General features: G+C 41.3%; 1 protein-coding gene across 1 annotated transcript in view; it reads left to right on the forward strand.

Moving 5' to 3' along the window:
- ADGRV1 (adhesion G protein-coupled receptor V1) overlaps positions 1–27,103 on the forward strand; it is a 444,841-nt gene that overhangs the window by 321,631 nt on the left and 96,107 nt on the right. The window contains exon 87 of the mRNA XM_065406543.1: positions 5,165–5,343. Within this exon, the coding sequence (XP_065262615.1) occupies positions 5,165–5,343 (179 nt within the window). The remainder of the gene's footprint in view (positions 1–5,164; positions 5,344–27,103) is intronic.

The following is a 27,103-nucleotide window of genomic DNA, read 5'->3' on the forward strand; positions in this document are numbered from 1 at the left end:
AGTACCTCCTTAGGCCTTAAACAAGGCCTCAGCCTGGGGAGATGCCAGGCTGGAGCTCCCCAGCTCCCTTTGCCCTTCCCCCAGCACTGCTCGGCTTCAGGTACCCTTGCTCCCAGGAAGCTAGGTCCTTCCCACTCCCAGGCTGGAGTGAGACTCTGCCCAGCTCCTCCCTTAGCCCTCTTATCAGGGCCAGCCCTGGCCCCGCTATAATACCTAATGAATAGAAATAAAATTCCATTATATATTATAATTATACATTTCCACTGAATCATAGAATTACTGCAAAGTTCCAAAAGGAGGAAATTAACTATTTTAATTATATTTATCTAACTGAATTGTTTATTTTATATCATGCAGCATGAAATAATACATCTAAATAAAATAACTGTTTGGTTTAGGACCGTGATGGGCAACCTGCGGCCCGGTTCCTGGCTAATGGGAGCTGCGGGAAGCGGCGGTCCGCAGGGATGTGCTGGCTGCTGCTTCCTGCAACTCCCATTGCCCACCACTGGTTTAGGACCTTCTGACTGGCTGGCTCCCTGCTCTATCTCTTGCCATTTTTTTCTTTGTACTTGAAGCTCTCTCTTCAGGCCCTTGATCTTGTTTCTCGGGCTTTAGGTCACTCTTCTAGATATTCTTTTTTATGCTTCTAGTGCAGTCAGTCAGTCAGTCTTTCTCTCCCCATCTGCACTGCCCCTTTTGAGTGACAAACTCTTTCCAGGAAGTCTTAAGGGACAGAACAGTAAATTAAATTCAGAAGTCTTAGTTCCATGGGGAATTTTAAAAATATTCACTAAGTATATAATTCATTAATAGCTGTAATCTGCTTTTTGATACATGATCATATAAGATTCTGATCCTGCAAAGGGATATACCCATTTTGTGTCCTGTTGAAGTCTTGCTGATTACTTTGGAAATCCAATCAACTTGTAATATGTTATTATGCGGGTAAGGAGGTGGAATACTAGATGTTAGTTCTGAGCACAGCTGTCCCTTTACATCTCTGCCTTGTTGTTCGGCTCACATGACTTCTCCTTGCTTCCTGAATTGGAACCCCTGTGAAATTCATTTTTACAAATTTAAAACATGACCACATAAGACTATGTACTAATTATATGCACAGCGCTCATCATCTGTGTGCGCAAACAGCACTTTCACACAAATGCAGAGTTTTGCATATGCAGAGTTTTGCATGTGCAGTGGGTACAGCCACTTTTGAAAATTTGCCCATTATGTTCAAGTAGGTTAGAAATTCTTCAGCATGAAGTCTTACCACCAATAGTAAGTAAATCAAATATGTCATAGAAATGAAAAGCAATTGTTCTTCCCTGTACATCTGTGAGGGATATTTTTTTTACGTTGTCTTCACTTCAATGAATAAAATATAACAATTTTACTGTGCAGAAAGATTTTTTTTTTTTAATTCTATCCATCTGTTGTCTCACAACAAGTCATAAATTCTTTAACATATTGAAACATTTTTCATTTTGGTGTGAACCAGTTGCCATTAATAATGTTCAGCATTTAGGGAAATGTAAAAGAAGAGCTAAGTTTTGAAACATAATTATTCAATATATTCAAATGCTCAGATCTTAGAAAAGAATATTTCCTTAAACTTTTCTATTCATTAAAATACAGACATGAATTGTTGAATCTAATGGACAGTAGTCCAGGCAGGCTGTGCTAATAATCCACACTACTTTAATGAAGCACTACACCAATTTACACCAACTGAGGATCTGGCACATAATCTACATTTGTACATCTACAGTTTCAAAACATTCGAAAATACAGGATGAAGGAGTCAGACTTTCGGATTTAAATGGTTACTCCCCCAAACTATTGATATTGCAAAGCAAAGCCTCATATTTCAATACTGGCCTGAGAAAAGGATCATAGGTAGGGCAGCTGGGGATTCTGATTGAATACACCCTCAGCAGCTTCTGTTCTCAGGACTTCTGTGGAGCTCCTGGGAGAACATAAATATGTCACAGGGTGGCGGAAACATAACCGGCCCTCCATTAGGGTTGAGACCCATTTGAGTGCAAAGGGCCGAGGTAGAGTGACAGGTGCAAATTACTCCTCCTCCACAGACCTGAGGAAGAGCTCTGTGTAGCTCGAAAGCTTGTCTCTCTCACCAACAGAAGTTAGTCCAATAAAAGATATTACCTCACCCACCATGTCTCTCTAACCTCCTCCGTATATCAATGGGGGTGAATTTGGCCAAGTGTTTTGAGTCATATAGCTGCCTTAATATATAGAAGTTTTAAGCTTTACTAGTGCACCCTGCCACCACCCACTGACACCCACCAGCATCCGTTTTAAAAGCCAACCCATGTTGGGTGGCATGTTCTTTGGGATGACATAGCGTACGTCGATGAGCATACGTTAGACATGCTGTTCTGTACTGTATTGTTTGTTTGTTCAAGGGCACTCAGTAAATTATGGCAAATCCTTGATAGCAGTTCCTGTATGACAGGCACATACAAGTAAAAGTATGCCTGTTCAAACTTTACCATAAAAAAAATCTTCTTAACAATAATGTATTAGAAGCTGCCTTAGTTGTACACTTTTAAAAACTCGTTTAAGATGTTGTAACTCTCATCTGTATCAATTAAATAACAGCCAATTCCTAGTTAGAGAATTGTGGGAAAATATGTATGATACAAGGCCCTGATTCTGATCACATTTAAACCAATGCAAATCTGGAGTAACTTCACAGAATGCAGTTGCAGTGGAGTAAAACTAGTGGGAGCGAGATGAATGTCAGGTCCCAAGTATTTTTATTTCTCCCTTTTATTTTTTTGGCCATATTTGTGCCTGGTTGTTTTTCCATAAATCCACTTCCAGTCTCATTAAGGTCCTGATTCAGCAAGGTACTTAAGCACATGCCTAACTTTTAAGCATGTGAATAGGCCTAAAGTCATTCATATAGATGTATGCATCCCTTCCAAAACAGAGGGGGGGCTGAGGGAAATAAAGCTATGTGAACCGAACTGACAAGCCCTTTATCTAATGCCTCCTTCTTGATAAGCTATACCTGCTGACTACAGTCCCACATGTAACCCCATTAAAAAAATCCATACATAAAATATGTCTTACATCTTGAAAGGTAGCTTCAATTGATTGTTTCATTGCAAAAGAAAAACCTCAGTAACTTTAGGATTGTTTCGTTAAGGTTTTCGGTTCATGTATAATTGTTTTGTATTGCACCTCACCTCAGAACATTCATAGCTTGTGCATTAGTTTCTTCACGTGAGCAGCTGATAAATGGACTGTATATTTTATTCCTCTGCAGGACTAGTTATTGTTACAGCATAGCAACAGGAAAGGATCTGCTAAAATTAGCTCCACTATTTGTACTTCATTGATTTGTCTTTGGTGTGCCAAAATTAAGAGGCTTATAATTATCAAGATAAAAATGTCACTGCACAGGAAATGGTGAATTGGCCAATCTCTCCTAAAGTATTGCAAAGACCATTGGACTAGTGTCATCCATGTGATAAATGAGATAAGATGGGTAACTATGACTAAATAAATACAGCAAAGGAGGGCAAGGACATATGGTAGGACTTCTTAGAAAACAATCTGAATTGCATGACTGAGAACAATTAAGCTAATAGTCAGAATTAACAGGATCAGTGATCCCTAACTAAATATAATGGCATAAATCAGTTCAGTGGTTCCACTGTCAGAGTACTAGTACTGAAGCATGGCTTAGGTAAGACCAGAAGACCACACAATTTGAAGATTTATACAGAACGGTTCTCTATTACTGTTTGCCCTTTTAACTTCATGGAAGAAAGAAGTCCCTCTTTCCTTTAAGAACAAGGAAACTTTCTTTGCATAAGATGATATACCTATCTCATAGAGCTGGAAGGGACCCTGAAAGGTCATTGAGTCTAACCCCCTACCTTCATTAGCAGGACCAAGTACTGATTTTGCCCCAGATCCCTAAGTGGGCCCCTCAAGGGTTGAACTCACAACCCGGGGTTTAGCAGGCCAATGCTTAAACCACTGAGTTATCCGTCCTCCCTGATGTGAACATGTGCTTCAATTTATTTATTTATTTATTTATTTATTTGCATTCTGTGTTTCTACTTTTTATGCTAATTGCATTCCTTTTTTTTTTTTTTTTAAGTTTTCCTCCCATGAGTTCTCCTCAATAGTCCATATAACCCAGAATCCTTCCATATTTCTGCATAGATGTATGTGGATTTCACCAATCCCATTAATCCAACTGGAAGAGAGTGGTCAAGCATTTGCCTTCTCAAACAGTAAAAATTTATCTCCACTATGTTTGGTGAAGAAGCAGAGGAAAGAGGAATCTGTTCAAAAATACCAAGCATGCTTTCTATACTTCTCTACCACAAACATTGACCCACATTACCCCAGAATGTGGGAAGACCATCAGAGTAAGCCAAAGGAAAAGAAAACTCAGTGAGATTCTCCTCATGAAGTGTCCTCCCAGTTAATCTGAAAAGTGAATGGGCCAGGTTAACTCTTTACCACCAAAGAAAAATTATTCAGTCCTCAGACCAATTGAGACCTTTGCAGAAATCAAGATTCTTCTAGAGTCCAGAATACTCTACACATAGACCACGTGTCTCTGTTTTGCTTCATGGCACTCTTTCTGTCATCTGTGCAGTATCTGTGATCTGAATTTCTTCACTGTCAGTATGTACATTACATTAAACTACAGTTTGAATGACACTTCCTTATCAAGTTCATAAGCAGAACTGTAGAAGCAGCTTGCTGAATATCCTGTAAAAAGATAGACAGACGGCTCAGTGCTAGTTTATAGGACATTCAGGAGAGATCAGAGTTTGCAAAATTGTGTCAGAATTCCAGGTGAGCCTGTAGAAGCTCAGGAAAACCAGTTTTTTTCAGTGCAGAAACTGGATTGATGTTGGGCTAACTTGGATGTATCTCCTTCTGGCAGGCTAATCCCAAGCTTAACCGAACCACAAAAGTAACCCTACTTCCTGGGCAACCAACCTCTTCTGGTTATTTGAGGAGGGAAAAGGGGAACAAATATTGATGTTGGGGAAAACATATATATGGATTCAAAAGTGTATAGTCTGTCTTTCTGAATTTTTTATTTGATGGAAAGGTTAATTATTCCCTAAACCCTGCTGATTTAATGATCTGTGTTATTCCTTAGGCTATTAATTTCTGGTATGTCCTGGTGATGAATGATGAACACACACAGCGGCGCTATCTGCTTTTCTTCCTTTTGAGTTGGGGTCTTCCAGCTTTCGTTGTGATTCTGCTGTTAATTATCCTGCGAGGGGTCTATCATCAGAGCCTGGCACAGATATATGGCCTGGTCTACGGAGATCTGTAAGTTTTTCCTCAAGAAAACATCAGCTGGTGATTGGATGTTGTGTATTCTTACTGTATTTTCTTTAAATATAGACAGTCTCATAACCTTATGGATAAATCTGTTACATGTCTGTGGAGTTCCCTCATCAGCAGAGCCTCTGAAGGGTGTGGTGGTAATAGATGTCTACTGGGCAGGAGAAGAGGGGGTCTGCACATTTCTTCTCCTTCACCTTTAAAATATTTTTCTTCCTCAGATTACTAAAACTATTCCTTTTCAGGGGGTGAGATTATCATAACCAGGGTGTCAAATATAAAAGTGTCTGTGGGTCTGTGATATGCTGGTAAGTATTCTAAACTCTGGAGTATTCTCAGTTTGAGCACTGCTGTGGACACTAAGCTGATATAGCCTGTCTCAGAACTGTATTTAACCTCAGCAAAATGATCTTAATTAAAAACAACACTTATTCATAAGACTCAAAATGTCTGTCTCCCAAAGGTGATGACAGAAGGGTGAAATATTATTATTTTTTCAAAGCCAAACCATATTTTTTTAGTAAGCTATTTCAGGATATGAGATTATTGTGAAATACGAGGCCCGGCTCAGGTGCTTACTCACCACATGCCATAATTGCATGCTTATTGCATAAGAAGGCATAAATACACAGCTGCTTCTTAGAATAATACAAGGAATGTGCTAGTTTCTCTGTTCTGCTGTAACCCACCACAATTCTTGGTACAGTGTCTCAAGTACAAATGCCATTCCTTGACATATGAGTGATAATCCCATTCAGGGTTACTGAAAAGCAGACTCTTCATGTACAGTTCTGAGGCTAGATCAAAGGAGGAAAGAAAACACAAGAGCGCATCAATCTTCTGTACAAGAGAAAGATATTAACCGTACACTGCGTTCCACTCAGTTGCAATGCAACAAAATGCATAGGGTGGTTGGAAATGTAGCCATTCGTAATAATTGAGCATCTCTCAAAGTGACTTTATTTTGAAAACAAGTAGATTACAGTGAGAAATTTAACTGGATGTTAGCATTGGACTCCACTCTTTCATTGTGTGTATTGGCACTTGGATAAAATGATAACAAGTGGTTTAGGAATATAATAAATATGGTTCTGCATTGCACAGAATTGTTCCTTTATGGCCAAATGCTCCACCCTTCACAGTGGGCACAGGCGGCCCACTATGCATCAGAACCGGGCCGTTCTACTGCTCATTGCGGTCAGACTATGGAGTGGTGGCAACTCATGCTGTGAAACATTGTTTCATGGTGTCTGTGTTTAGGTAAGCAGTCACAATTCCCTCAAAAACAAGAAGAAACCCAAGGCTGAATAAGTAAATGAAGCTGAATTACTCACATGTTTGTCCCAAATTTAACCTAAAGATCTTTTCCAGCATGTTACTAGAAATGCCAGGGAGGATGTTCTGCAAGTATTCATCAGAATTTAAAAATGAATTTGCTTGGCGTATGTCCACACCCATTTTGGATTTTGGGGGGGGGGGGGGTGTTCTATGAACATTCAGTGGAGTTAGTTTTCCCTACATAGATGCTTCCAGAAAATGAATTTGAAACTCTTGGACACTGTAATGGGATGGGATACTCTTAATATAGCAAACTAACAGATTTCCCCAAACCCACTGCCAGAATACAAGCAGAGAAGTAATTAAATGAGCCAGACAAGGCTCTGATTGCACCCTTCACAAATAGAGGCCGCACATATAGATGCAATTACAACGAGCAAACCGTCATTAAGAAAGGTAAAAAGCAACAAAGAGTCCTGTGGCACCTTATAGACTAACAGACGTATTGGAGCATAAGCTTTCTTGGGTGAATACCCACTTTGTCAGACGCATGCTTATGCTCCAATACGTCTGTTAGTCTGTAAGGTGCCACAGGACTCTTTGTTGCTTTTTACAGATCCAGACTAACACGGCTACCCCTCTGATACTTAAGAAAAGTAAGGGTTTTTAGCCTTTTATGACCTTACCTAGGTCATAATGACAGAATTATTACCCCAAGGTTTCTTAAGAAGCCCTTCTTATTTTTCTGTGGTAGAATATATGTAGTTTTGTGAATACCCTAGAAGCTCACTGAGTCAAGATAGGTCTGAAGGATTTCTCTGCTAACAGTCTAAGCCTAAAGTGTCTATGAAGGGTATTCTGGCTTAGCCAATGTTAGTGTTGTGGAGGGGTATCTGAGAAGATTTTTCATAAATACTGCACTTGTTAAATATTACACTCATAAATTATGTTAAAGGTTGTTATTACTTTATATAAAGAAGCCTCTCAAGGCCGAAAGAAGGAAGGAGGCTGGGATGAGATATGTAATTTAATTTGTTTACTTTGAACCAGAATGTAGAAGAGGAGAAAATGATGACATTTCCAAAGCCAGGGTCATTACATAATAACTCCAGCATCAGTGACAGAAATACAATATGGCTCCAGTGCTCTGCTCAAATAAGCTAATTTCCCATGAGAGAGAGAAGATTGGTTATAATAAAAAAAGTAACAGAGCCTGTATCTTAGCTCTCTTCTAAGTGATTGCTCCTTCAGGACCCTCAACTCTAAAGGGAACTGGGGTAACTGCAATGACTAAAGAGCTCCATTATTCTTAACAAGAGTGCCATTGGTTTGATTAATGTTGATTAATGAGCAGTCGAGTGATTACATGGAGGGAACCTAGGTTTAATGCCCAAACATTAATATATGGACGTAGTAATTCATATGAGATAATAGGAGAGTGGCCCCTTCCTTGTATTACAATCTACACACACACACAAATATGTATATTTTAAATGACACACTATCTCACATATAGTAACAGACATTGGTTTTTGATATGGTAACCTATGTCATGCAGAAGGTGGCAAAAGGATCTTTTCTGTATATATGATCTCATGGATCAGATGTACAACAGTGCAATATTGAACTCTTCCCATGGATAAGAAAAGCGAAGCAGATGGTTACATGCTTAGTGGTGTGCCAGTGTTCACTATAGTATAAGTAAATATGATATCCTTTCTATTTTTAAACAGGGGAAATGTGGTGTAGCAGAAGATCTGGTACTGTCAGGAGGTAGAGGGAGGCTTTAACAGCTGGTGAGGGCAATGTGAGGGGGTCTTATGGATGAACTTGCAGGGAGATTGGTCAAATGGGAAGGAGGTTGGTATGCTAGTTGAAGGCAGAGGGAAGGTTTGTTTACTGGTGTATGTCAAATTGAAGGCTTACATCTGTGGAGCAGTACTGGAGTTTAGCAGGAAGGGGTTCAGGCAGTGGAAGAACATATCATCTTGGCTTAGAGGCTGGAAGGGTTGTGAAGAGAAGAGGAGGGTTCATCATCTAGCAGTAAATCAGAGTAGGTACCTTGGCAAGAGATATGGTTTGCTCCCCTCCCCTTCCCAAAAATAAATATCTAACAAGTATTATTTCTCAGGCTTCTTATTTGCATTTGAAAAAAGTCAGGTCCTAATGATCCCAATTGCATCTGTGCATAATTTGTGTGTGTAGTAACCAGAGGCCTTATCATGGTCCTGAAATCTGAGTGTAGAAGTGTCATGGAATCATGTAAATGTAGGGGCTGGAAGGGACCTCGAGATGTTATCCAGTCCTCCCCCCTGTGCTGAGAAAAGACCAAGTGTACCTCGATCATCCCTGAGGGGTGTCTGTCTAACCTTTTCTTAAAAACCTCTAAAAACAGAGATTCCATGACCTTCTTTGAAGCCTATTCCAGTGCTTAGCTTTCTGTATGGTTAGAAAGTTTTTCCTAATGTCTATCCTAAATCTCCTTTGCTGCAGATAAAGCCTATTACTTGTTCCACCTTCAGTGGACATGGAGAAACAATTGCTTACCATCCTCTTTACAACATATTTGAAGACTGTTATCAGGTCCCCCCTCTGTCTTCTTTTCTCAAGGCTAAGCATGCCCAGTTTTTTTAACCTTTCCCGATAGGTCAGCTTAAAACTTTTATCATTTTTGACACTTTAGAACAATGCAATCTAAATAGAGGGACTGCAAGGAGAGGAGCAAAACCACAGATGGAGGAGGGGATGAGAAGAGAGACTAAGCAGGAGAGAGAATTTATTCTGGTTGTCTGCACCCATACCTCAACAGTTTCATCCCAAATACACTAGTGGTTATTCCAAGGAATAAAGTCAGATGTGCTTACTCAGCGTTTATATTTAGAGGGTTTACATTACAGGATTTTACTGGCTCCAAGCAGCTCTCAGTTTGGAAACCGCAACAGGTACAGTTATAAAACCACAAACTGCCAAATGACTTGGGACTGGAAACTAATCAGTCATTTATATATGTTTTGGCATTTTGACTGAAAAAGGAAATAACCAAAAACCTAATTAGCTTATCAAAAAGAGTTCACACGGCTCTCAGACAAGGCATCTGAGAGTGAAGCAGCTATTTTCTCACCACCTCTCTCCCTTGTATACAAATAAATAAATAAACCCTATTTGTAATGCTGTTCCCCTGCCAATAAACTTCTCTAGTAATTTCTTATGATAAAACATAAAAACCAAGGCCCCACTCCTGAAGGTAGCTGCAAAACTGTGGGCCCTTGTCCTGCAAAGGGTCCCAGTGAAGTCAATGAAACTCCATGCAGACACAGGGGTCAGCACTCACCCACCTGCTCACAGGATCAGTGCCCAAAGTAACACCGTTATGAATAAGAACTGGTTTTTCTAAATATGAGCTTGAAGGGTTTTTTAATTTCCAAATTCTCTAGATTTCTTTCTAAAGATTTCCTTTAGACCAGTGGGTGCAGGTGCTAGAGAGAGTTGGTGTGTGACACTGGCTGCTAGTGTTGTAGATAATGGGTGGGATTGTCAAACACTCCCAAAATGAATTAGGAGCACAAGTACCATTTAAGGTAGTTTCAGTGATAGCAAAATGGTAAAATCTTGATATAGGAAAAGGGCCCAACTGGAACTTTCCACAAATATATGTCATTTTTTCTCATGTCCCTGCATCTAAGAGATTGAAGCAGGTGTGCAACAAGCGTGATGGATCTGCAAAGCAGGGGACTACAGATAAAGAGGAAAGGTCCTGAACCTGGAAGTGGCCAGACTCTGTTTGGGAGTGAGAGCCACATGGGAGCAGGAGAGAAGCCCCAGGAACTGTGAACAAAGTTGTGTGGAAAACAGGCTCTGACTGCCGGATATCACAGCTGGGTGCAGGTCTATGTGGGACCTATGGGGAAGCAGCTGCAGCTGGGCAGGGAACCAGTGCAAAGGGGCACCAGTGACCAGAGACACTGACTGAGCCTGGCTTGGAAACATGCAAATACTTATTTGCCTGAGTGGAGACTGGACTGGAGAGGGCACTCCAGGCACTAGGCAGGAAAAGCCCTGCCTCTCAATTGGACTGCCAGGGACCCAGGAACCATTACTGCTTGCTTTGAACTGTAACTGTTTAAGCCTCTGTACTGAGGGTATTTGTAACCTTTCCTGCCACCCCCGTGAAAATAGAGGTACCCCAATAATTACACAAGCCGGCATGGCTTGCCAGTAGGTCAGCAGAAAATGCAGATCAACACAGACTTCCAAGCCTCCAGGGAATGGAGGGCTCATGATAAGATTAAAAACAAAACAGGCCCAAGCCTCTACCACAATGTACATGCAGGAGGGAAAGCTAGCAAAATAATACAAATCACCTTTTTTTTAAACTGGGTTTGATCCCTTTCATTTCCTCAAGTGCCCCATTTTCATGTAGTTCACAAAAAGCCTTATTGATATGTTCATGAGGTCAGGGAGAATGGATATTTGCATGGAATACCTGAAAGAATGGAGACACGTGGAAGTAACTTGCAACACTACATGTGCACTCATTTCCTCAGTAAAACTGATGACAACACTTTGGGTTGTTGTTGTTGTTTTTAGAAGGAGACCTTATGGGTCCAAGTGTACAACTCTTATGTTGCTGAGCACTTATGACAGAAATCTCTTTGACTTCAACTTCAGCCTGGGCAGTTCACGTGATCTCGGTGCCATGGTATAATACAAAGAGAGAGTTCGTGTCTCAGAGTCACAGGTCTCAAATCATGAAGAATTTGAGCTAGAACCAACAACTTTATTGATACCTAACCATTTCCACCTTGTTTTGAAATCAGTGAAAAGTTAACATGTGCCAGGTATGTGAAGCATCCACCATACCAGTCTGGTTCAGATATAAGGCTGATAGTGCTGTAATCTTTCTGGGTCTGAGTAATGAGAAATAGCTGTATTATACTTACATTTTTCACATTGAATCAGGCTAGCATTATTGAAGTTTAAGTAATGTATATTTGTATTTAATTGTAAATTGCTTTGAGATCCTCAGAGAAGAGTTGCTATATAAATGCAAAATGGCCTTTTGTTTATTACACTGCATTATCTTAGAAGAGCTGGGAATAAGAAATGTCTGTTTCCAGTTCAGCAGGAGTAAATGAAAATATTTCTGCATTTTTTCACCTTCCATCATAACTGCCATTTTTGCTAACACAGCAAATTACACACACAACATTCCTTAGCTTCTCACCTGTTCACTCCTGCTCTGGGAAGCTATCTGTCTCTTCTCTTGTTATTACAGTATATTTCTTCCTCATTGTAGATGACACACTCACTCCTTGTTTCTGCTGTTGGGTTTGCACTCTGTCATGGGTTTTCCTCCCTTCCTGAAGTCTCTCCTCACTTCAAACTATTGAATTGCTATGTCTAGGTGAGATTTAGCCAAGCATGTAAAGACTGATGTGTGGAGTGAAGGATTTGTTTTATTATATTTTTGACCATATGAGGTAGTGAACAATGCAAGACCTCAAGAGCAAAGTTTTGGGGTTTTTTTTACTAATATGGAAGCTTCGTGTTAGCAGAGATCATCTTTCTGTTTTGTATTTGTACAGTGGTGTATGAATGGGGTTCCTAGATGGTACCACAATACAAATAATAAATGATAAAAGTAAGCTCTATACAAAATTGCCAACTAAAATTCCTCTTTTAAGGGAGAGTACTGCCCTCTCGCCAAAGTCACTGAGGGCCCATCCCACAGCAGAAATTTTGAGGGCAGGTTTGATGGATCTATGACTCTGCAGACCCAATGGCTATTCTTCCCTCACAGGCAGGGGAGGACACAAGCAGTACAGAGGCTAGTAGAGCCCTGAACATGCAGGGGCAGGAACAGAGTGGCTGTCCTTCTGTTCTATTGTCTAGGGAAATGTTTCACAATGACCGGTCATTGGACCAGCACCGGTCCATGGCAGCCTCCTTGTCGGCCCCTGAGATTTCCCTGATATAGTTAGGAAGGCAGCAAGCCTGTCCCCGGTATCAAAAAGGTTGAGAAACATCGGTCTAGGGGAAAGATTCCTCTTCTTAACCTCCAGAGATTTCCTCTGATCTGAGTCCCTATACTTGGGCCTTGCACAGGATATGGGGTATCCCCCATAGTGTATTGCATGCAAGGCCAGTTGTGCTATTATCTGTGAAGAAGAGAGTCCTCAACAAAGTTCTAGCAACTGCCTTAGCAGTGGGTCAAGTGCACCTTCTGTGTCTTGACATAACAAGCAACCAAAGCTGAATTTCAGATAAAAGAAGTGGTGCATCTGATCGCTGAGTATTTTGTTTCTTCAAGTTTCAGAGTAGCAGCCGTGTTAGTCTGTATCCGCAAAAAGAACAGGAGTACTTGTGGCACCTTAGAGACTAACAAATTTGTTAGTCTCTAAGGTGCCACAAGTACTCCTGTTCTTTTTGTTTCTTCAAGACTCTGAAGTCCTGTCAGCTGTGAACCTGGACTAGTGATAAAATAAAAGACAAAGTCTGAACCCTACTAATGCTCTGGGATATTACCTTTAATTATTGGTTTGCTTAGCTTGGGGCACTACAATTCACAAAAGTAAGTCAGTCCATGTTCCAGAAAACACACATGCCCTAAGCTGGGGTGTTGTAGACAGTTCTTTGCATTGATCATAAATGTATCCAGAAGGCAACAAAAAGGTATAACTGAACCACAGACTAGTGCTGAGTATGAGTGTGTGGTACATATAAGATCTTTTACAAAGTGTATAGGAAATATGAGTGTTGAGAAATATTTCCTTAGAAGGAGTTCCAAGGCTATTGAAATTTTGAATGATAAGCCCTATTAAAGTTTAAAAATTTCATTAATAAAACAGTCACACCTTATAAAAAAAAACTAGTAGGCTCAGGTCTCAACCTAAACAAATCTTTAAAATAATAAATAATAATTCTGGGGGCCTTGTGTAACTTCTTTACCTTCAAGGCTTATTTTGCCGTTACTCCTTGGTGAGAGGCTGCCCTGCAGCATCTTCCTAACTGATAGTCTGCCTGAGGTGGAGTTTTGTTCCAGTGTCTGCAGCATCCATGATTTCTGAATAGTTCATTGACTCGACTTAAAATGAGGCTGCAATCAGCCCCAATTGTTACTAGAAGTTGTAAAGCACATTACAGCTCTGTCTGAGGAATAAGGTTGGAGGTTTTATTTATTATATAAATGTATGCAGTGCATTATAAACAGGATTGTTTGGAATATCCTACGATTGGGGGATACTTAAAATGGTTGGCAGGATGCAGGCCTTGCAGGGGTTGTCAGAACATCACATTGAAGTGGACATATAATAATAATAATACCCAACTCTTATAAAACACTTTTAATCAGTTAGATCTCAGTGTTTTACAAAGAGGCTGGTATCTCCATTTTACAAGTGGGACTACTGAGGCAAATGTTATACCAATAGAATAAAAACCAGCAGGATCTTATTAAGAGGGATAAGGCAAAGATGCCACATTTATTGTAAATATACTGATAAAGCAAAAGATAAAAGTAAACAATGTTGTTTGACTACTTATTTCTTACACAGAGAGAGAGAGAGAGAGAGAGAGAGAGAGAGAGAGGTTCATTCATTCAAGTTCTGTATAGGTGTTATAGTTACCAGCCTAGAAGTTGCTCATGCCAAGTTACTGGCCAGGTATCTTGGTCATGAGGATGGAGCCGAGTCTGTGTCAGATGCACCTGATGCTCCTGGAGGCTGGCAGCAGAACCAGAGCCTCAAAGTCATCAGTCTTTAGAGTCCATTCTTATAGGAATTAATTCCTATGTTAGTCTATGGGAGCTGTTTCATCCTGCTGTTGCTGACTCAATCAGCAGATGGCACCTTCCCGTCCAAAGTGGCACATTCCTGGTGGCTCCACACTGTCCAAAGTTTGTGTTTCTCATCCTTCCAGGTGATGGGGTGGATCCCAGTTTACCCTCAGGGGGTTGTCTGGTGGTCCTACTTGACACATTCTTCGGCCGATGGATACTCCCTTTCTAGGCTGGCACCTCCCTAACCATCCATGTATATCAAGCATTCATCAGCATACGTTCCATATCTTAACCATATTTTAATTTACTGTCTCCACCACTTTCAGGGTGTGTGCTAATTCATTTGAGACTCCCGGCCCTTTATCACAGAGGGTGGGGATCTGTCCTAGGAGCTGTTGAATGAAGTGAAAATCCCTTAATAGCTTATAGTGTTTGTTTACATTGTATCAATTACTTCAAGAACAAAGTCAGTTAACTTGTTTGTAAGTTTTACATAGTAATAAAGTATCTTTCACAGGATAGATATAATCAATGGTTTCTACAGACAGTAGCTTACAAGTTTTAACAGAAGACCCAAGAGATTTTTGTACTTGGTGATTTTAAAGTGTGGGGGACAAATTATGAGGGGGTCACTGTCACTTGGGGGAATCATTGTTAGTACCTTCTTTTATATCCCTACACACAGAGATTAAATGACTTGCCAGAGGTCACTCAGTATGCCAGTTGCGGAGCCAGGAGTAGACGTAAGGGTTTCTGAGTCCCAGTCCAGTACTGCCTCCATTAGGCAGCACTGCCTCCCAGGGACTCCATTAAGCATGCAAGTACAAGCCATTATATAGTTTTGGTCTTGGCATTAAGGGTGAAAGGCAAAGCTTCTAAGATTCAGTTTTGCCACATCGGGAATTTTTGCTGAAAGACTCACTTTTTTGCAAATGTTTTGTTTTTTTTACCCAACCCTGGTAATGAGAAAATGATGATATGATACAGTTTCAGATGTAAATAATTCTAGAAGGAAGGAGGCAACAAGACTAGAAAGATTTTGATGGCTGGGGGAGGGCTAAGCAAAGGTGAGGGGGAGAGAATCTTGGCATAGCAAGGGAACTGTGGAGGAGAATACAGCAGGGAAAGCATGGTTTTGTTTGCATACTATATTCTGCATAGCTCCAGAATGTAAGTACACTGAGCCTGTGAGTCCATCTAGTTCTTGTGGTACCATCAGAACACCTTGATAGAGTTCAATAGAATGCATAGTAGGAAACAGTTCCGGGGCTCTATTCCCATCAGTGTTGTGGTGACAGACATATAAAGAGGAAAACTTCTATGGTTTATATAGTCACCAAACCCACAAACGGACTTATTATTCCCCTACTCAAAATGTCTGTCCATTATTTTATATGGTACATTCATCTGCACCCTTCTCCACAGCATATTCCCTCTTCTCCCCCCCCTCCTTTTGCTCCTTTTGTCCCACCTACTTCCATTGTTGCTCTCCTTTCTCTTCAAATTGCCGTTGAAGCAGCTGAAGTGCTGCTCATGAAACTGGTGCTCACACAACTGAGCGACACCCAAGTTTCTGGTTCCAAAGCCAAGTGCCAGATGAGCTGCTGAGGTTGAAACAGTAGTGAAAGGAAATCTATAATTCTTATTATTTGATTTCTTGTAATTCACAGATATGACATCACATCTATAAATTATATAATGCCAAATATATGTCAAAATGTAACAGCTATATTTGCATGAATCAGTGTGTGTTTAACTCTTGACAGTCAATGTCTAATATTCCCGGGCCAAATTCTACCCTATGTTCCCCCTCAGAGCATCTGTTAACAGAGGGCAGAAACTTGCCAACTATGTACAGTTGTTTGTATACTATTGCCTTAATTCCTCCAGTATTTTCAGTAAAGCTGCATGTTCTGCTACCCGCTGCTAAGGCTGATGTAAAGATATCTAACAGCTAAATTTGACCATTTTAATTCCCTTTTATTTATCCCTTCATTACGAGTGTATGTTTTCAATGAAGAAAAATTAATTCTTTCTGAGAGCTTTTTATAATTTTGTAAATATTTACTGTTAATGCTAAGCAAATGTTAGCACATCAGAAACAGGCATGAATCAGTGGATTGTGCCCCTAGTGTGTTTTTAAAAAAATTAGTTTATTGTGGTAATGGAATTTTGAAGAGCGCAAATGGAGAAAAGGATATTTTTTAAAGGGTGAAAGCCCCACTTAGTTTTAGATACTGAATCAGACAAAACATTCAATTTTGAAAGGTTGTAATACAAGATCTTTACAGAGAGTGGTTTCACCCTGAATTATATCATGACTCCATATCTGACTGAGCCTCTCTCTGGCATCAATCCATGTGAATGTATCCCTGCACCCATGCAGAGACCCGTTGACTTCATTGGTGATTTTGCTGGGGTCCACCCACATGGAACATGTTGCAGGAGGCGGGGCCTGTACACATTGGGGGGCTTCTTAAGTTATGTCTTCACTGCACATTAAGCATGGGTTCTGACTCAGGTTTGAGCCCAAGCCCCACTCCAATCCACACACAAAGCAGTCTGACCAGGGTCAGAAAGCACTCGGGATGGGATCCTAGGGCCCTGCTAGGTGAGTCAGTGCCCGAGTTCCACTGAAACTCAGGTCCAAGTCCTGTCATTTTGCAGCGTGGGCACTGTTCAAGCCCTAGACCCAAGTCAGAAGGTCTGTATAGTGCAGTATGGATGTGTTAGCATAGCTATGAGACCCCCGCAGGTTCACAATGCAGTGTGGACGATCAAGCGCAGGCTTGGGAACACTGATTCCACAAGCCCAGGTCCCACAATCTGGAATTATAATGCAGTGCAGACATACGCTTTTGGTTTCACATATAATTTATATTCAATTCCCATTCTAGTGACCAGAGAAATAAACAGAATAGTCTCTGCTAACTTGTGATCCATAAGTTTGATCTTAGCAGAAGAAAACCTGTTACCACCACACACAAAAACGAGGAGTCCGGTGGCACCTAAAAGACTAACAGATTTATTTGGGCATAAGCTTTCGTGGGTAAAAAAACCCACTTCTTCAGATGCATGGAGTGAAAATTACAGATACAGGCATGAATATACTGGCACATAAAGAGGAGGGAGTTACCTTACAAGTGGAGAACCAGTGTTGACAAGGCCAATTCAGTCAGGGTGGATGTGGTCCACTCCCAATAACTGATGAGGAGGTGTCAATAACCAAGAGAAGGAAAATTGCTTTTGTAGTGAGCCAGTGACTCCCAGTCCCTATTCAAGCCCAAATTAGTGGTGTTAAGTTTGCAAATAAATTGTAGCTCTGCAGTTTCTCTTTGAAGTCTGTTTTTGAAGTTCTTTTGTTGAAGGATGGCTACTTTTAAATCTGTTATTGAATGTCCATGGATATTGAAGTGTTCTACTGGCTTTTTTATGTTACCATTCCTGATGTCTGATTTGTGTCTATTTATTCTTTTACATAGAGACTGTCCGGTTTGGCCAATGTACATGGCAGAGGAGGGGAATTGCTGGCACATGATGGCATATATCACAGTAGTAGATGTGCTGGTGAATGAGCCCCTGATGGCTGATGTGTTTGGGTCCTCTGATGGTGTCGGTAGAGTAGATATGGGGACAGAGTAGGCTGCGGGGTTTGTTACAGGGATTGGTTCCTGGTGTGACGGGTTCGGTCACAGAGACCCCCTTGGGACTGTCACCTGATGTGATGAAACTACCTCTGAGCCCATTTTTCCTGCCAGCTTGGGACTCCAGAACCCTGTCTTGTTGAGCCAGACATGCTACTCCTCTCCAACACAGACCCAGGGTCTGAACCACGTCCCGAAAGCTGCAGGCTTTAACTGAAAACCACTCAGCAGGTACTCCTATCTCCAGCACCCAGACACCCAGCTCCCAATGGAATCCAAACCCCAAGTAAATCTGTTTTACTCTGTATAAAGCTTATACATGGTAAATTCATAAATTGTCCACCCTCTATAACACTGATAGAGAGATATGCACAGCTGTTTGCTCCCCCAAGTATTAATCACTTACTCTGGGTTTAATAATAAACAAAAGTGATTTTTTTAAGTATAAAAAGTAGGAGTTAAGTGGTTTCAAGTAATAACAGACAGAACAAAGTAAGTCACCAAGTAAAATAAAACAAAACACGCAACTCTAAGCCTAATGCATATAAGAAACTGAATACAGGTAAATCTCACCCTCAGAGATGTTCCAATAAGCTTCTTTCACAGACTAGATGCCTTCCTAGTCTGGGCCCAATCCTTTCCCCTGGTACAGTTCTTGTTAGTTCCAGCTCAGGTGGTATCTAGGGGATTTCTCATGACTGCTGCCCCCTTTGTTCTGTTCTATCCCCTTTTGTAGCTTTGGCACAAGTTGGGAATCCTTTGTCTCCCTCTGGGTTCCCCCCCTTCCTTCTAAATGGAAAAGCACCAGCTTAAAGATGGATTCCAGTTCAGGTGACATGATCATATGTCCTGTGAGACTTCATTACCCACTCGCTGGCACACACAGGAAGTCTTACAAGTAAACAGAGCCATTTACAACCAATTGTCCTGGTTAATGGGAGCCATCAAGATTCCAAACCACCATTCATGGCCCACACTTTGCATAATTACAATAATAATTACAATAGGACCTCAGTTATATTTCATATTCCTAGTTTCAGATACAAGAATGATACATTCATACAAATAGGATGACCACACTCAGTAGATTATAAGCTTTTTAATGATACCTTACAAGAGATCTTTAGCATAAAGCATATTCCAGTTACATCATATCCACACTTATACGCACATTTTTTTTTTAAAATATGGAGTGCAACGTCACACCTGAGTTAGTGTTTCTGTGATGCGGTGTGGGTGTGTAGTTGCTGGTGAGTATTTGCTTCAGATTGGGGGGCTGTCTGTAAGTGAAGACTGGCCTGCCTCCCAAGGTCTGTGAGAGTGAGGGACCGTTTTCAAGGATAGGTTGTAGATTGATGATGTGCTGGAGCAGTTTTAGCTGGAGGCTGTACATGATGGCCAGTGGTGTTCTGTTATTTTCCTTGTTGGGCCTGTCCTGTAGTAGGTGACTTCTGGGTACCCATCTCGCTCTGTCAATCGGTTTCCTCACTTCCCAGGTGGGTATTGTAGTTTTAAGACTGCTTGATAGAGATCTTGTAGGTGTTTCTCTCTGTCTTAGGGATTGGAGCAAATGCGGTTGTATCTTAAGGCTTGGCTGTAGACAATGGATTGTGTGATGTGTGTTGGATGGAAGCTGGAGGCATGTAGGTAAGTATAGCGGTCAATAGGTTTCCGGTATAGGGTGATGTTTATGTGACCATTACTTATTTGCACTGTAGTGTCCAGGAAGTGGATCTCTTGTGTGGACTGGTCCAGGCTGAGGTTGGTGGTGGGGTGGAAATTGTTGAAATCCAGATGGAATTCTTCAAGGGCCTCCTTCCCGTGGGTCCATATGATGATGTCCTCAATGTAGTGCAAATAGAGGAGGGGCGCTAGGGGACAAGAGCTGAGGAAGTGTTGTTCTAAGTCAGCCATAAAAATGTTGCCATACTGTGGGGGCATGCAGGTACCCATAGCAGTGCCACTGGCTTGAAGGTATAAGCTGTCCCCAAATCTGAAATGGTTGTGGGTGAGGACAAAGTCACAAAGCTCAGCCACCAGGTGTGCCGTGGCCTCATCAGGGATACTGTTCCTGACAGCTTGTAGTCCATCCTTGTTTGGAATATTGGTGTAAAGAGCTTCTACATCCATGGTGGCCAGGATGATGTTTTCAGGAAGATCACCAATGCATTGTAGTTTCCTCAGGAAGTTGGTGTCTCAAAGATGGCTAGAAGTACTGGTAGCATAGGGTCTGAGGAGAGAGTCCAAATAGCCAGATAATCCTGCTGTAAGAGTGCCAATGCCTGAGATGATAGGGCGTCCACACAGGCTTGAACTGGGTTGAAGTAGGATTGTATAGATGCACTCCAAAAGTCCAACGTAGTCTCTGAAAGAGAACCAACCCTTTAGGAATGGCCCTCACTTGGTGCGGTGAAGTGGACTAATAGTAATAATTATATAATGCTTTTCAGTAGATCTCGAAGCACTTCACATTTTTAATGTATTTATCCTCACAACTCCCTTGTGAGGTTCGGCTGTGCTATTGTCCCCATTTTACAGCTGGGAACTGAGGCACAGAGCTACTGTGTGACTTACCCAAGATCACACAGGAGATCTGTGGTGAAGCAAGTAGTTGAACCTGATTTTCCCTTAGTGTTCTAACCATCCAGTCAACTTGACCTACAGGGATGGTATATTTAAAGTCTTTGATTCTGACATCTGTACTGGCAACGTGCTATGAGCCAGAGCAGTGTGTATAAATACATATATTTTTCCTGTACTTGTGTCTCCCTGAAAGCCATAGAAATGGCTTGTGCTTGAGCTCTATCATCACAGCATAGCACCATATTCTACAGCAGGTCAGTTTTGCCCTCGTCCTTCAGTTACAGGAAGCATATGGGCACAGGCTGTGTTTATCACTACAGCTAGCTGCACTTTTGGGAACCTGATTCCAAGGGCTCAGACGCAGCCCCCTATATGTCCTGTCTGTGCAACAAAACCAGACATTTAAAACCCTATTTCACCTAGCACAGTCATGACACCTGTAAAAAAGGAACACAGCTTTATCAAACTGGCTTTAACAAGCAGTTTTAAGAGTTAGGATAGTATAGATAGGGTCACCACGTTCAACATAAGGATTGCAAAGCAATAGTTTTCAGCACACTTTTCTAGCATTTATAATACTACAGCCAACAGAGATCTTAGCAAGTGAGACAAAACATGCAAATAACAGAAGCGACGGTGCTAAGTTCAGTGTTGGGGGGAAAAGCAATGAGAGCCCCCTGGCCTGATCATTCTTCTTCTTCTTCTTCTTTTTTTTTAATTTAAATTCCTTTCTGGTTGCAGACTGTGAAGGTGAGCTTGATTTAATGTTTAACAGTTTGCATATGGAAACGTGTCCTTTTCCAGCCTATGCTTATATTGAAATGATCCATGTGAAGAGCAGATAGACAGCAGTGCTGTAATCAAGAGACAAATGTGTCTGTCATAAAAGACAGCAGCAGGGAACAATTTTCTTGAACATGGGACCATGTAAGGAATACAAAATTAAGAAATGTCACAAAGTTAACCTTAAATAATAGCTCTTCATTTCATAGCTATTTCTAATTAATGGCATGGGTGGGGAAAGAACAATAGTATCATTCATTAACATTCTAATTTAATTAATTTTATAACGTTCCCTTTCTAACATGTTTCAGACACAAATGGAAAACGTATATACAAGGTTTGTTTCTTATCTAAATAGAAGCAAAAGGAAAGGGGATTCCCTTCCCCTGAGCTATACTTCCAGCACATATTTATAGATCAGTCAGTACCTGAGTTGTACTCAGAAGTGGCTGGCGAATTAATGCAACAAATTCACAAGACCCAGCTGTAAGAAATGGTGTAAGACCTTGATGCTTCACCATAACCAAATTGGCATTCAGAGCATAAAGTGCATTCCTCCGCTTTCCCCATCCCAGCCCTAAAATTAAAAAAAAACCAAAAACAAACCCAAAACACCAACCTATCCCGAGCACAGCTTTCTATAAACCATTAAGAAGAGTCAGGGATTCCATGAAATCTACTAAGGACTTTGTTATTAACATAAGAATTGCCATACTGGGTCAGACCAAAGGTCCATCCAGCCCAGTATCCTGTCTACCAACAGTGACCAATGCCAGGTGTCCCAGAGGGAGTGAACCTAACAGGAATGATCAAGTGATCTCTCTACTGCCATCCATCTCCAACCTCTGCCAAACAGAGGCTAGGGACACCATTCCTTACCCATCCTGGCTAATAGCCGTTAATGGACTTAACCTCCATGAATTTATCTAGTTCTCTTTTAAACGCTGTTATAGTCCTAGCCTTCACAACCTCCTCAGGCAAGGAGTTCCACAGGTTGACTGTGCACTGTGTGAAGAATAACTTCCTTTTATTTGTTTTAAACCTGCTGCCCATTAATTTCATTTAGTAGCCCCTAGTTCTTACATTATGGGAACAAGTAAATAACTTTTCCTTATTCACTTTCTCCACACCACTCATGATTTTATATACCTCTATCGTATGTGTAAGTATAAAAGTGGTTTAGGGCATGGGCACTAACGCTTTCTCCCTTCCTCTAAGTAATGTGGGGAGCACCCCGCATTACTTAGATATGTTGTGGAAAATTGACCACACGGTTGATTTTAGATCAGACAGCCTGAGGCTCCTTTATTGATCAATCAAACATGCATGCATGGGGGAGTCAGCCAAGGCAGCCAAACCCCCCCAACAGATAAAATGCGAGAGATTATATAGGATAAAACCACAAAAATTACGTATACTTCCTTAAAGTTTTACATCCATATAAGGGATGAAGCAAAACAAGTTTTCCTGTTTTTTCTTAGTTTTGTCCTTTGCGGTTTCTTGCTCTGTCACCTGACATCTATTAATCATAGTCTGTTACAAAGGTTAATTCTACTTTTATAATTTCTACAGTTAGTTCTGCTTTTATGATTTCTGTCTACCCTTCTCCTTTTTACCCCCCCCCCCCTTTTCTCCTTCCTCCAGGCCACACATACAGTTCACTTGACCAAAGTTTAGGCCTTAGACCATTTTTCCTCCACAATTCCCCCCTTTGGCGCTTCTCTGGCGCCACCTTTGGCCTAAACTTCCACATTCATGAGCCCATTGATTTCCTTCCTTTTCTTTTCCCTTTTCTCATCCCAACTTTTTTCAAAAATTTTATTAACAATCATTAATGCCACTTGTTCCCTTGCCTAGCAGAAAAATTATATGCACAGCAATGTTTTTTGCAACAGCAATAACAAAGGCACAATCCCAAACCAAGCAACATCACCGCAACTGTTAGCCCACTCAATGTAACAATATGATGGGGTTTGTGTATAATTTTGGTTATCACACACCGCAAATCCCAACTAATACACAAAGAAGACAGTCAATAGGCGGTCTGAAAGGCACCTTTTTCTACCTGATATACATTTTCAAGGATATGAATTTGCCCTTATAAATCAGAAATCCTTTGGACCTCTGGTAATAATGAAAGCAGATTCTGGAAACGGTCGGGCACCAGGGTCGTCCAGCTAAAGGGCATTTGATACCTGAGAGTGGATTACAAATTTTTATCCGCAGGCCAGTAGACAATATGGATGCCCGCGGTCGTAATAAGGTTAAAATGGGCATGGTGTACAATATGGGCCTTAACAAATACACAACTGTTATTAGCCTGGAAGATCGTGACTCCTGTCAGGAGGGTTCCCAGTCCCTTATCTTCCCAACAAACATTGTTATGGACAGTGACAACTTTCCCCGGCTTGAGTTTACGTATGCATTGGAGCTGTGGGGGTTCTAATGGCCAGAGTGTCCATTGGTTTCCTATCCCAATCCAATTTGGGTGTTATTTCAGGAACACTGACTATGAATCGGCTATGCTTACCAGGTGGCTTGATTTCCCAAATGTCTCGGTGAATCACCCAATCCCACATGCATCCTCCCCATGGACCCGGCAGGATTTGGTATGTGGGAGCCCACGTCCCTCCAACCGGTCCGTATGCTTCGAAGGAGCACTGTGAATATCCACATCTCCATCCGGAGAACCTCCAAGTGTGCCTCCATGGCCATAGATCAGATGGTACTCCTGAGGTGTCTGTAAGGGCAGTGGGCCTGGCCTGGTGCTCAAGATCACTCTGAATGGCCGTTAGCTGGTCATTCAGGAAATCCTGAACTTCTGAGCATGCCAAGTCCCACTGCAGTGCCTTCCCAGCACCAGTGATATTTAAATAACATACAATTTGCCCACCCCGGCCTGCACCTGCGTTAGCTGTGTTTCAATAATAAGACCAGTGGCTTTTTTTCTAATTGACCTCATTTTTCCTTATGGTGTTGGCTTTTGTGAATATTCCAAATTGCAGCTGCGCCATTAGCCCCATCCCACAAGTATCCAGTCAAATCTCTCTTCTTTTTGGGAGAAGCCCAGGTCTTTTGCTGTGCTAGCCAAATGGCAGCTCCTTTAGAGCAATTTGGATATATAAAGATAATTTGAAAACTGGATAAGAACAGCGTGAACTTAATGGTCCCTAATGTGGCATTAATTACAGTCCACCGATGTCCTAATACATCTCTTCTTTGTGAAGTATTATACCACATCCGTTGGTTAAACACCTTTATAAAGGGCAGAAGGGCATTAATATCAATAATATAAATAGGGGTATATTACAATATGGTACAGGCTAAATCAGAGGCTACTGATTGGCTAAGATTTAAAAAAATATTATTTCCCCATCCCCACCCTAAGTTCGTTAAGAAGGAGAGGCTAAGGAATATTAAAAGTTTCATTTTCAGGTAGTTTTGGCTAGCTTTCGCAAGCTATTCTTCGAGATTTCGTAATCTTAGTTCACTTAGCTGTCCGGCAGTGAGGCAGCAAGGGAGAGGTTACTAGCACAATCACCTTGCTTGGTTGGAGGCTTTATTATGTCCTCAGGTGGAGAGGTTGTTTTCTTAGCAAGATCCAAAGGCACAGTGGGTCTGTCAGCGAACAAAGGAGAGGTTACCATCTTTTTATCTTGTCCTTTTCTCCTGCTGTCCAGAAGAAACCGCAGCACCAGATGGAGAAACAGCCGATCATCAGTCGGAGAATCTTCTCACAGTGGAGGGGCTTTTTTGCAGTGCGAAGCGAGGGTCCAGTCAGTTCTTGGCACTTCACAGTGTTGATAGTTGACAGGACTTGGTATGGGCCTTTCCAGCGTGGGGCCAGGGTGGTTCCTCACTGATGGACCTCTATGTAGATCCAGTCTCCTGGTTTTAGCGAGTGGCAGGGCTGCTATATATAAAAAGACCTAACACATTTCATTAGTGCCTGGCGATAATCAAGCATTGTGTCATCCATTAAATGAATGTTCATCTGAGCCAGGGCCAGTAGGGCACTGCCGGTAGTCGCATCGGGAGCCCTGATAGAAATTTTATGAGGGCTGAGTCCGGTCTTTCGATTCGGAGTGGCCTTCAAAGGGCATTTGTCCATACTGGATCTGTGAAACTGCACATAACTCTTTTATAATCTGTCCAGGTATGCCAAATTATGATACAGAATTCTTAAGCAAAAGTTTTACAGCAGTTTTGGCATCTGCCTTTTTACAAGAAAATACGTTACTAAAACTAACACATTTACAATTATAACATTTAAACATTTGAATTAAATCAATTTGAATATTTATAAAAGATCCCCAGAGAGGGGAAAGTGCTGCCTGCCTAACATTATGTTGCTGGCAGTAGTGCTGGGCCACAGAGGAAAAGTCTTATTCAACTGCAGCAATCAACCCCCCCTTTGCTCACGCGGTGATGCACGTGAGCAAATAGGGCCAGAGCACCTGAGGCGCAACCGTCCGGGGAGCGCCAAAGGTGATCAGGGTGTAAAGTGTACCCAGCAACACTTCAAGAACAATTTTGCGGCTTTTTAGTTGATATCAGCTTTTATTTGCTATTTGTTACCAAAACAGATTTAAAATCTTCCATTCTCCTGGCTTTGACTACCCTGCTGCAGCCACAACTTTGGTCTTTATTTAAAACAATTTAAATCTTATAAAGCATTAAGTCACCTTAAGGATTAAATGCTAAGTACCAAAATTAAACAATACTAATTTCTTTTGTTTGGCAAAAGTATTTTTTGGTTTTATAACCCCAAAACAACATCAATTTATTTTAAACTTATAAAACAAAGATTGTACACACCAGGAGTGTTCTTTAACAAATTCGACTAACTTTTTCATAGTCAAATGATTTCACTTATATAACCTCTTGCCTGGATTATTTACAGACATTCCCAAAGGAATGGCTGCAAAGATACCAAGAATTTTTCTTTTAACATTTGTACATAGTTTCACTGCTTAATTCCCTCCAATAACTACAGAGTTAACTTCTCACTTTCTTTCTTTCAACTTCCTCAAACTGCAGTTGCCTGCTTGTTTGGGCCCGATCCTTTTTTCTTTGCTGCATTATTTCTTTCCATGGGCACAGGCATTGTTTCACTACCAATTTAGCAAGGAGGGTGGGCCTTTTGACTAACCCCCCTTTTATCTATTTACATACACACATTACATCTAGATGCATCTTATTTAATAATAACCTTTTCTCTATGTCCAAACTTAATACAATCTTTTCTTGAGGCGGTAACAACCCCTCAGCATCGGTACATAATAGGAAAAGATAATAGCAGGGTTAGGGACAACGGGAAAAATAGGGACAACAGACAACGGTCCGTCTTCGAGAGAGCGGAGACAGTCACCCTACTTCCTAGGAGTTCGTGGACGGTTTCTCAGGGCTTCCTCGCTCTCCGACCGGGGAAGGGAGCCTATGGCTCCAGGAGGGAAACAAGGGTAGGGGACCCTGCGACCCTCACTCATTCACTAACATATGGCACACCCTCTAAACTGGCTTTTAGCCCCAATTACTGGCGGCTAGTTTTACGGCATTCACCACCAACCGCATTAACAGCACTATAAAATGGGGGAGTTACACTTACTGACCATAGGAATAATGACTCCTTGCTGAATGCAGGAGGTAACTGCAGGTTAAATCCCTTTCTCGGTCTAGT

Source organism: Emys orbicularis, chromosome 6 (assembly GCF_028017835.1).
Source record: "Emys orbicularis isolate rEmyOrb1 chromosome 6, rEmyOrb1.hap1, whole genome shotgun sequence".
Lineage (NCBI taxonomy): Eukaryota > Metazoa > Chordata > Testudines > Emydidae > Emys > Emys orbicularis.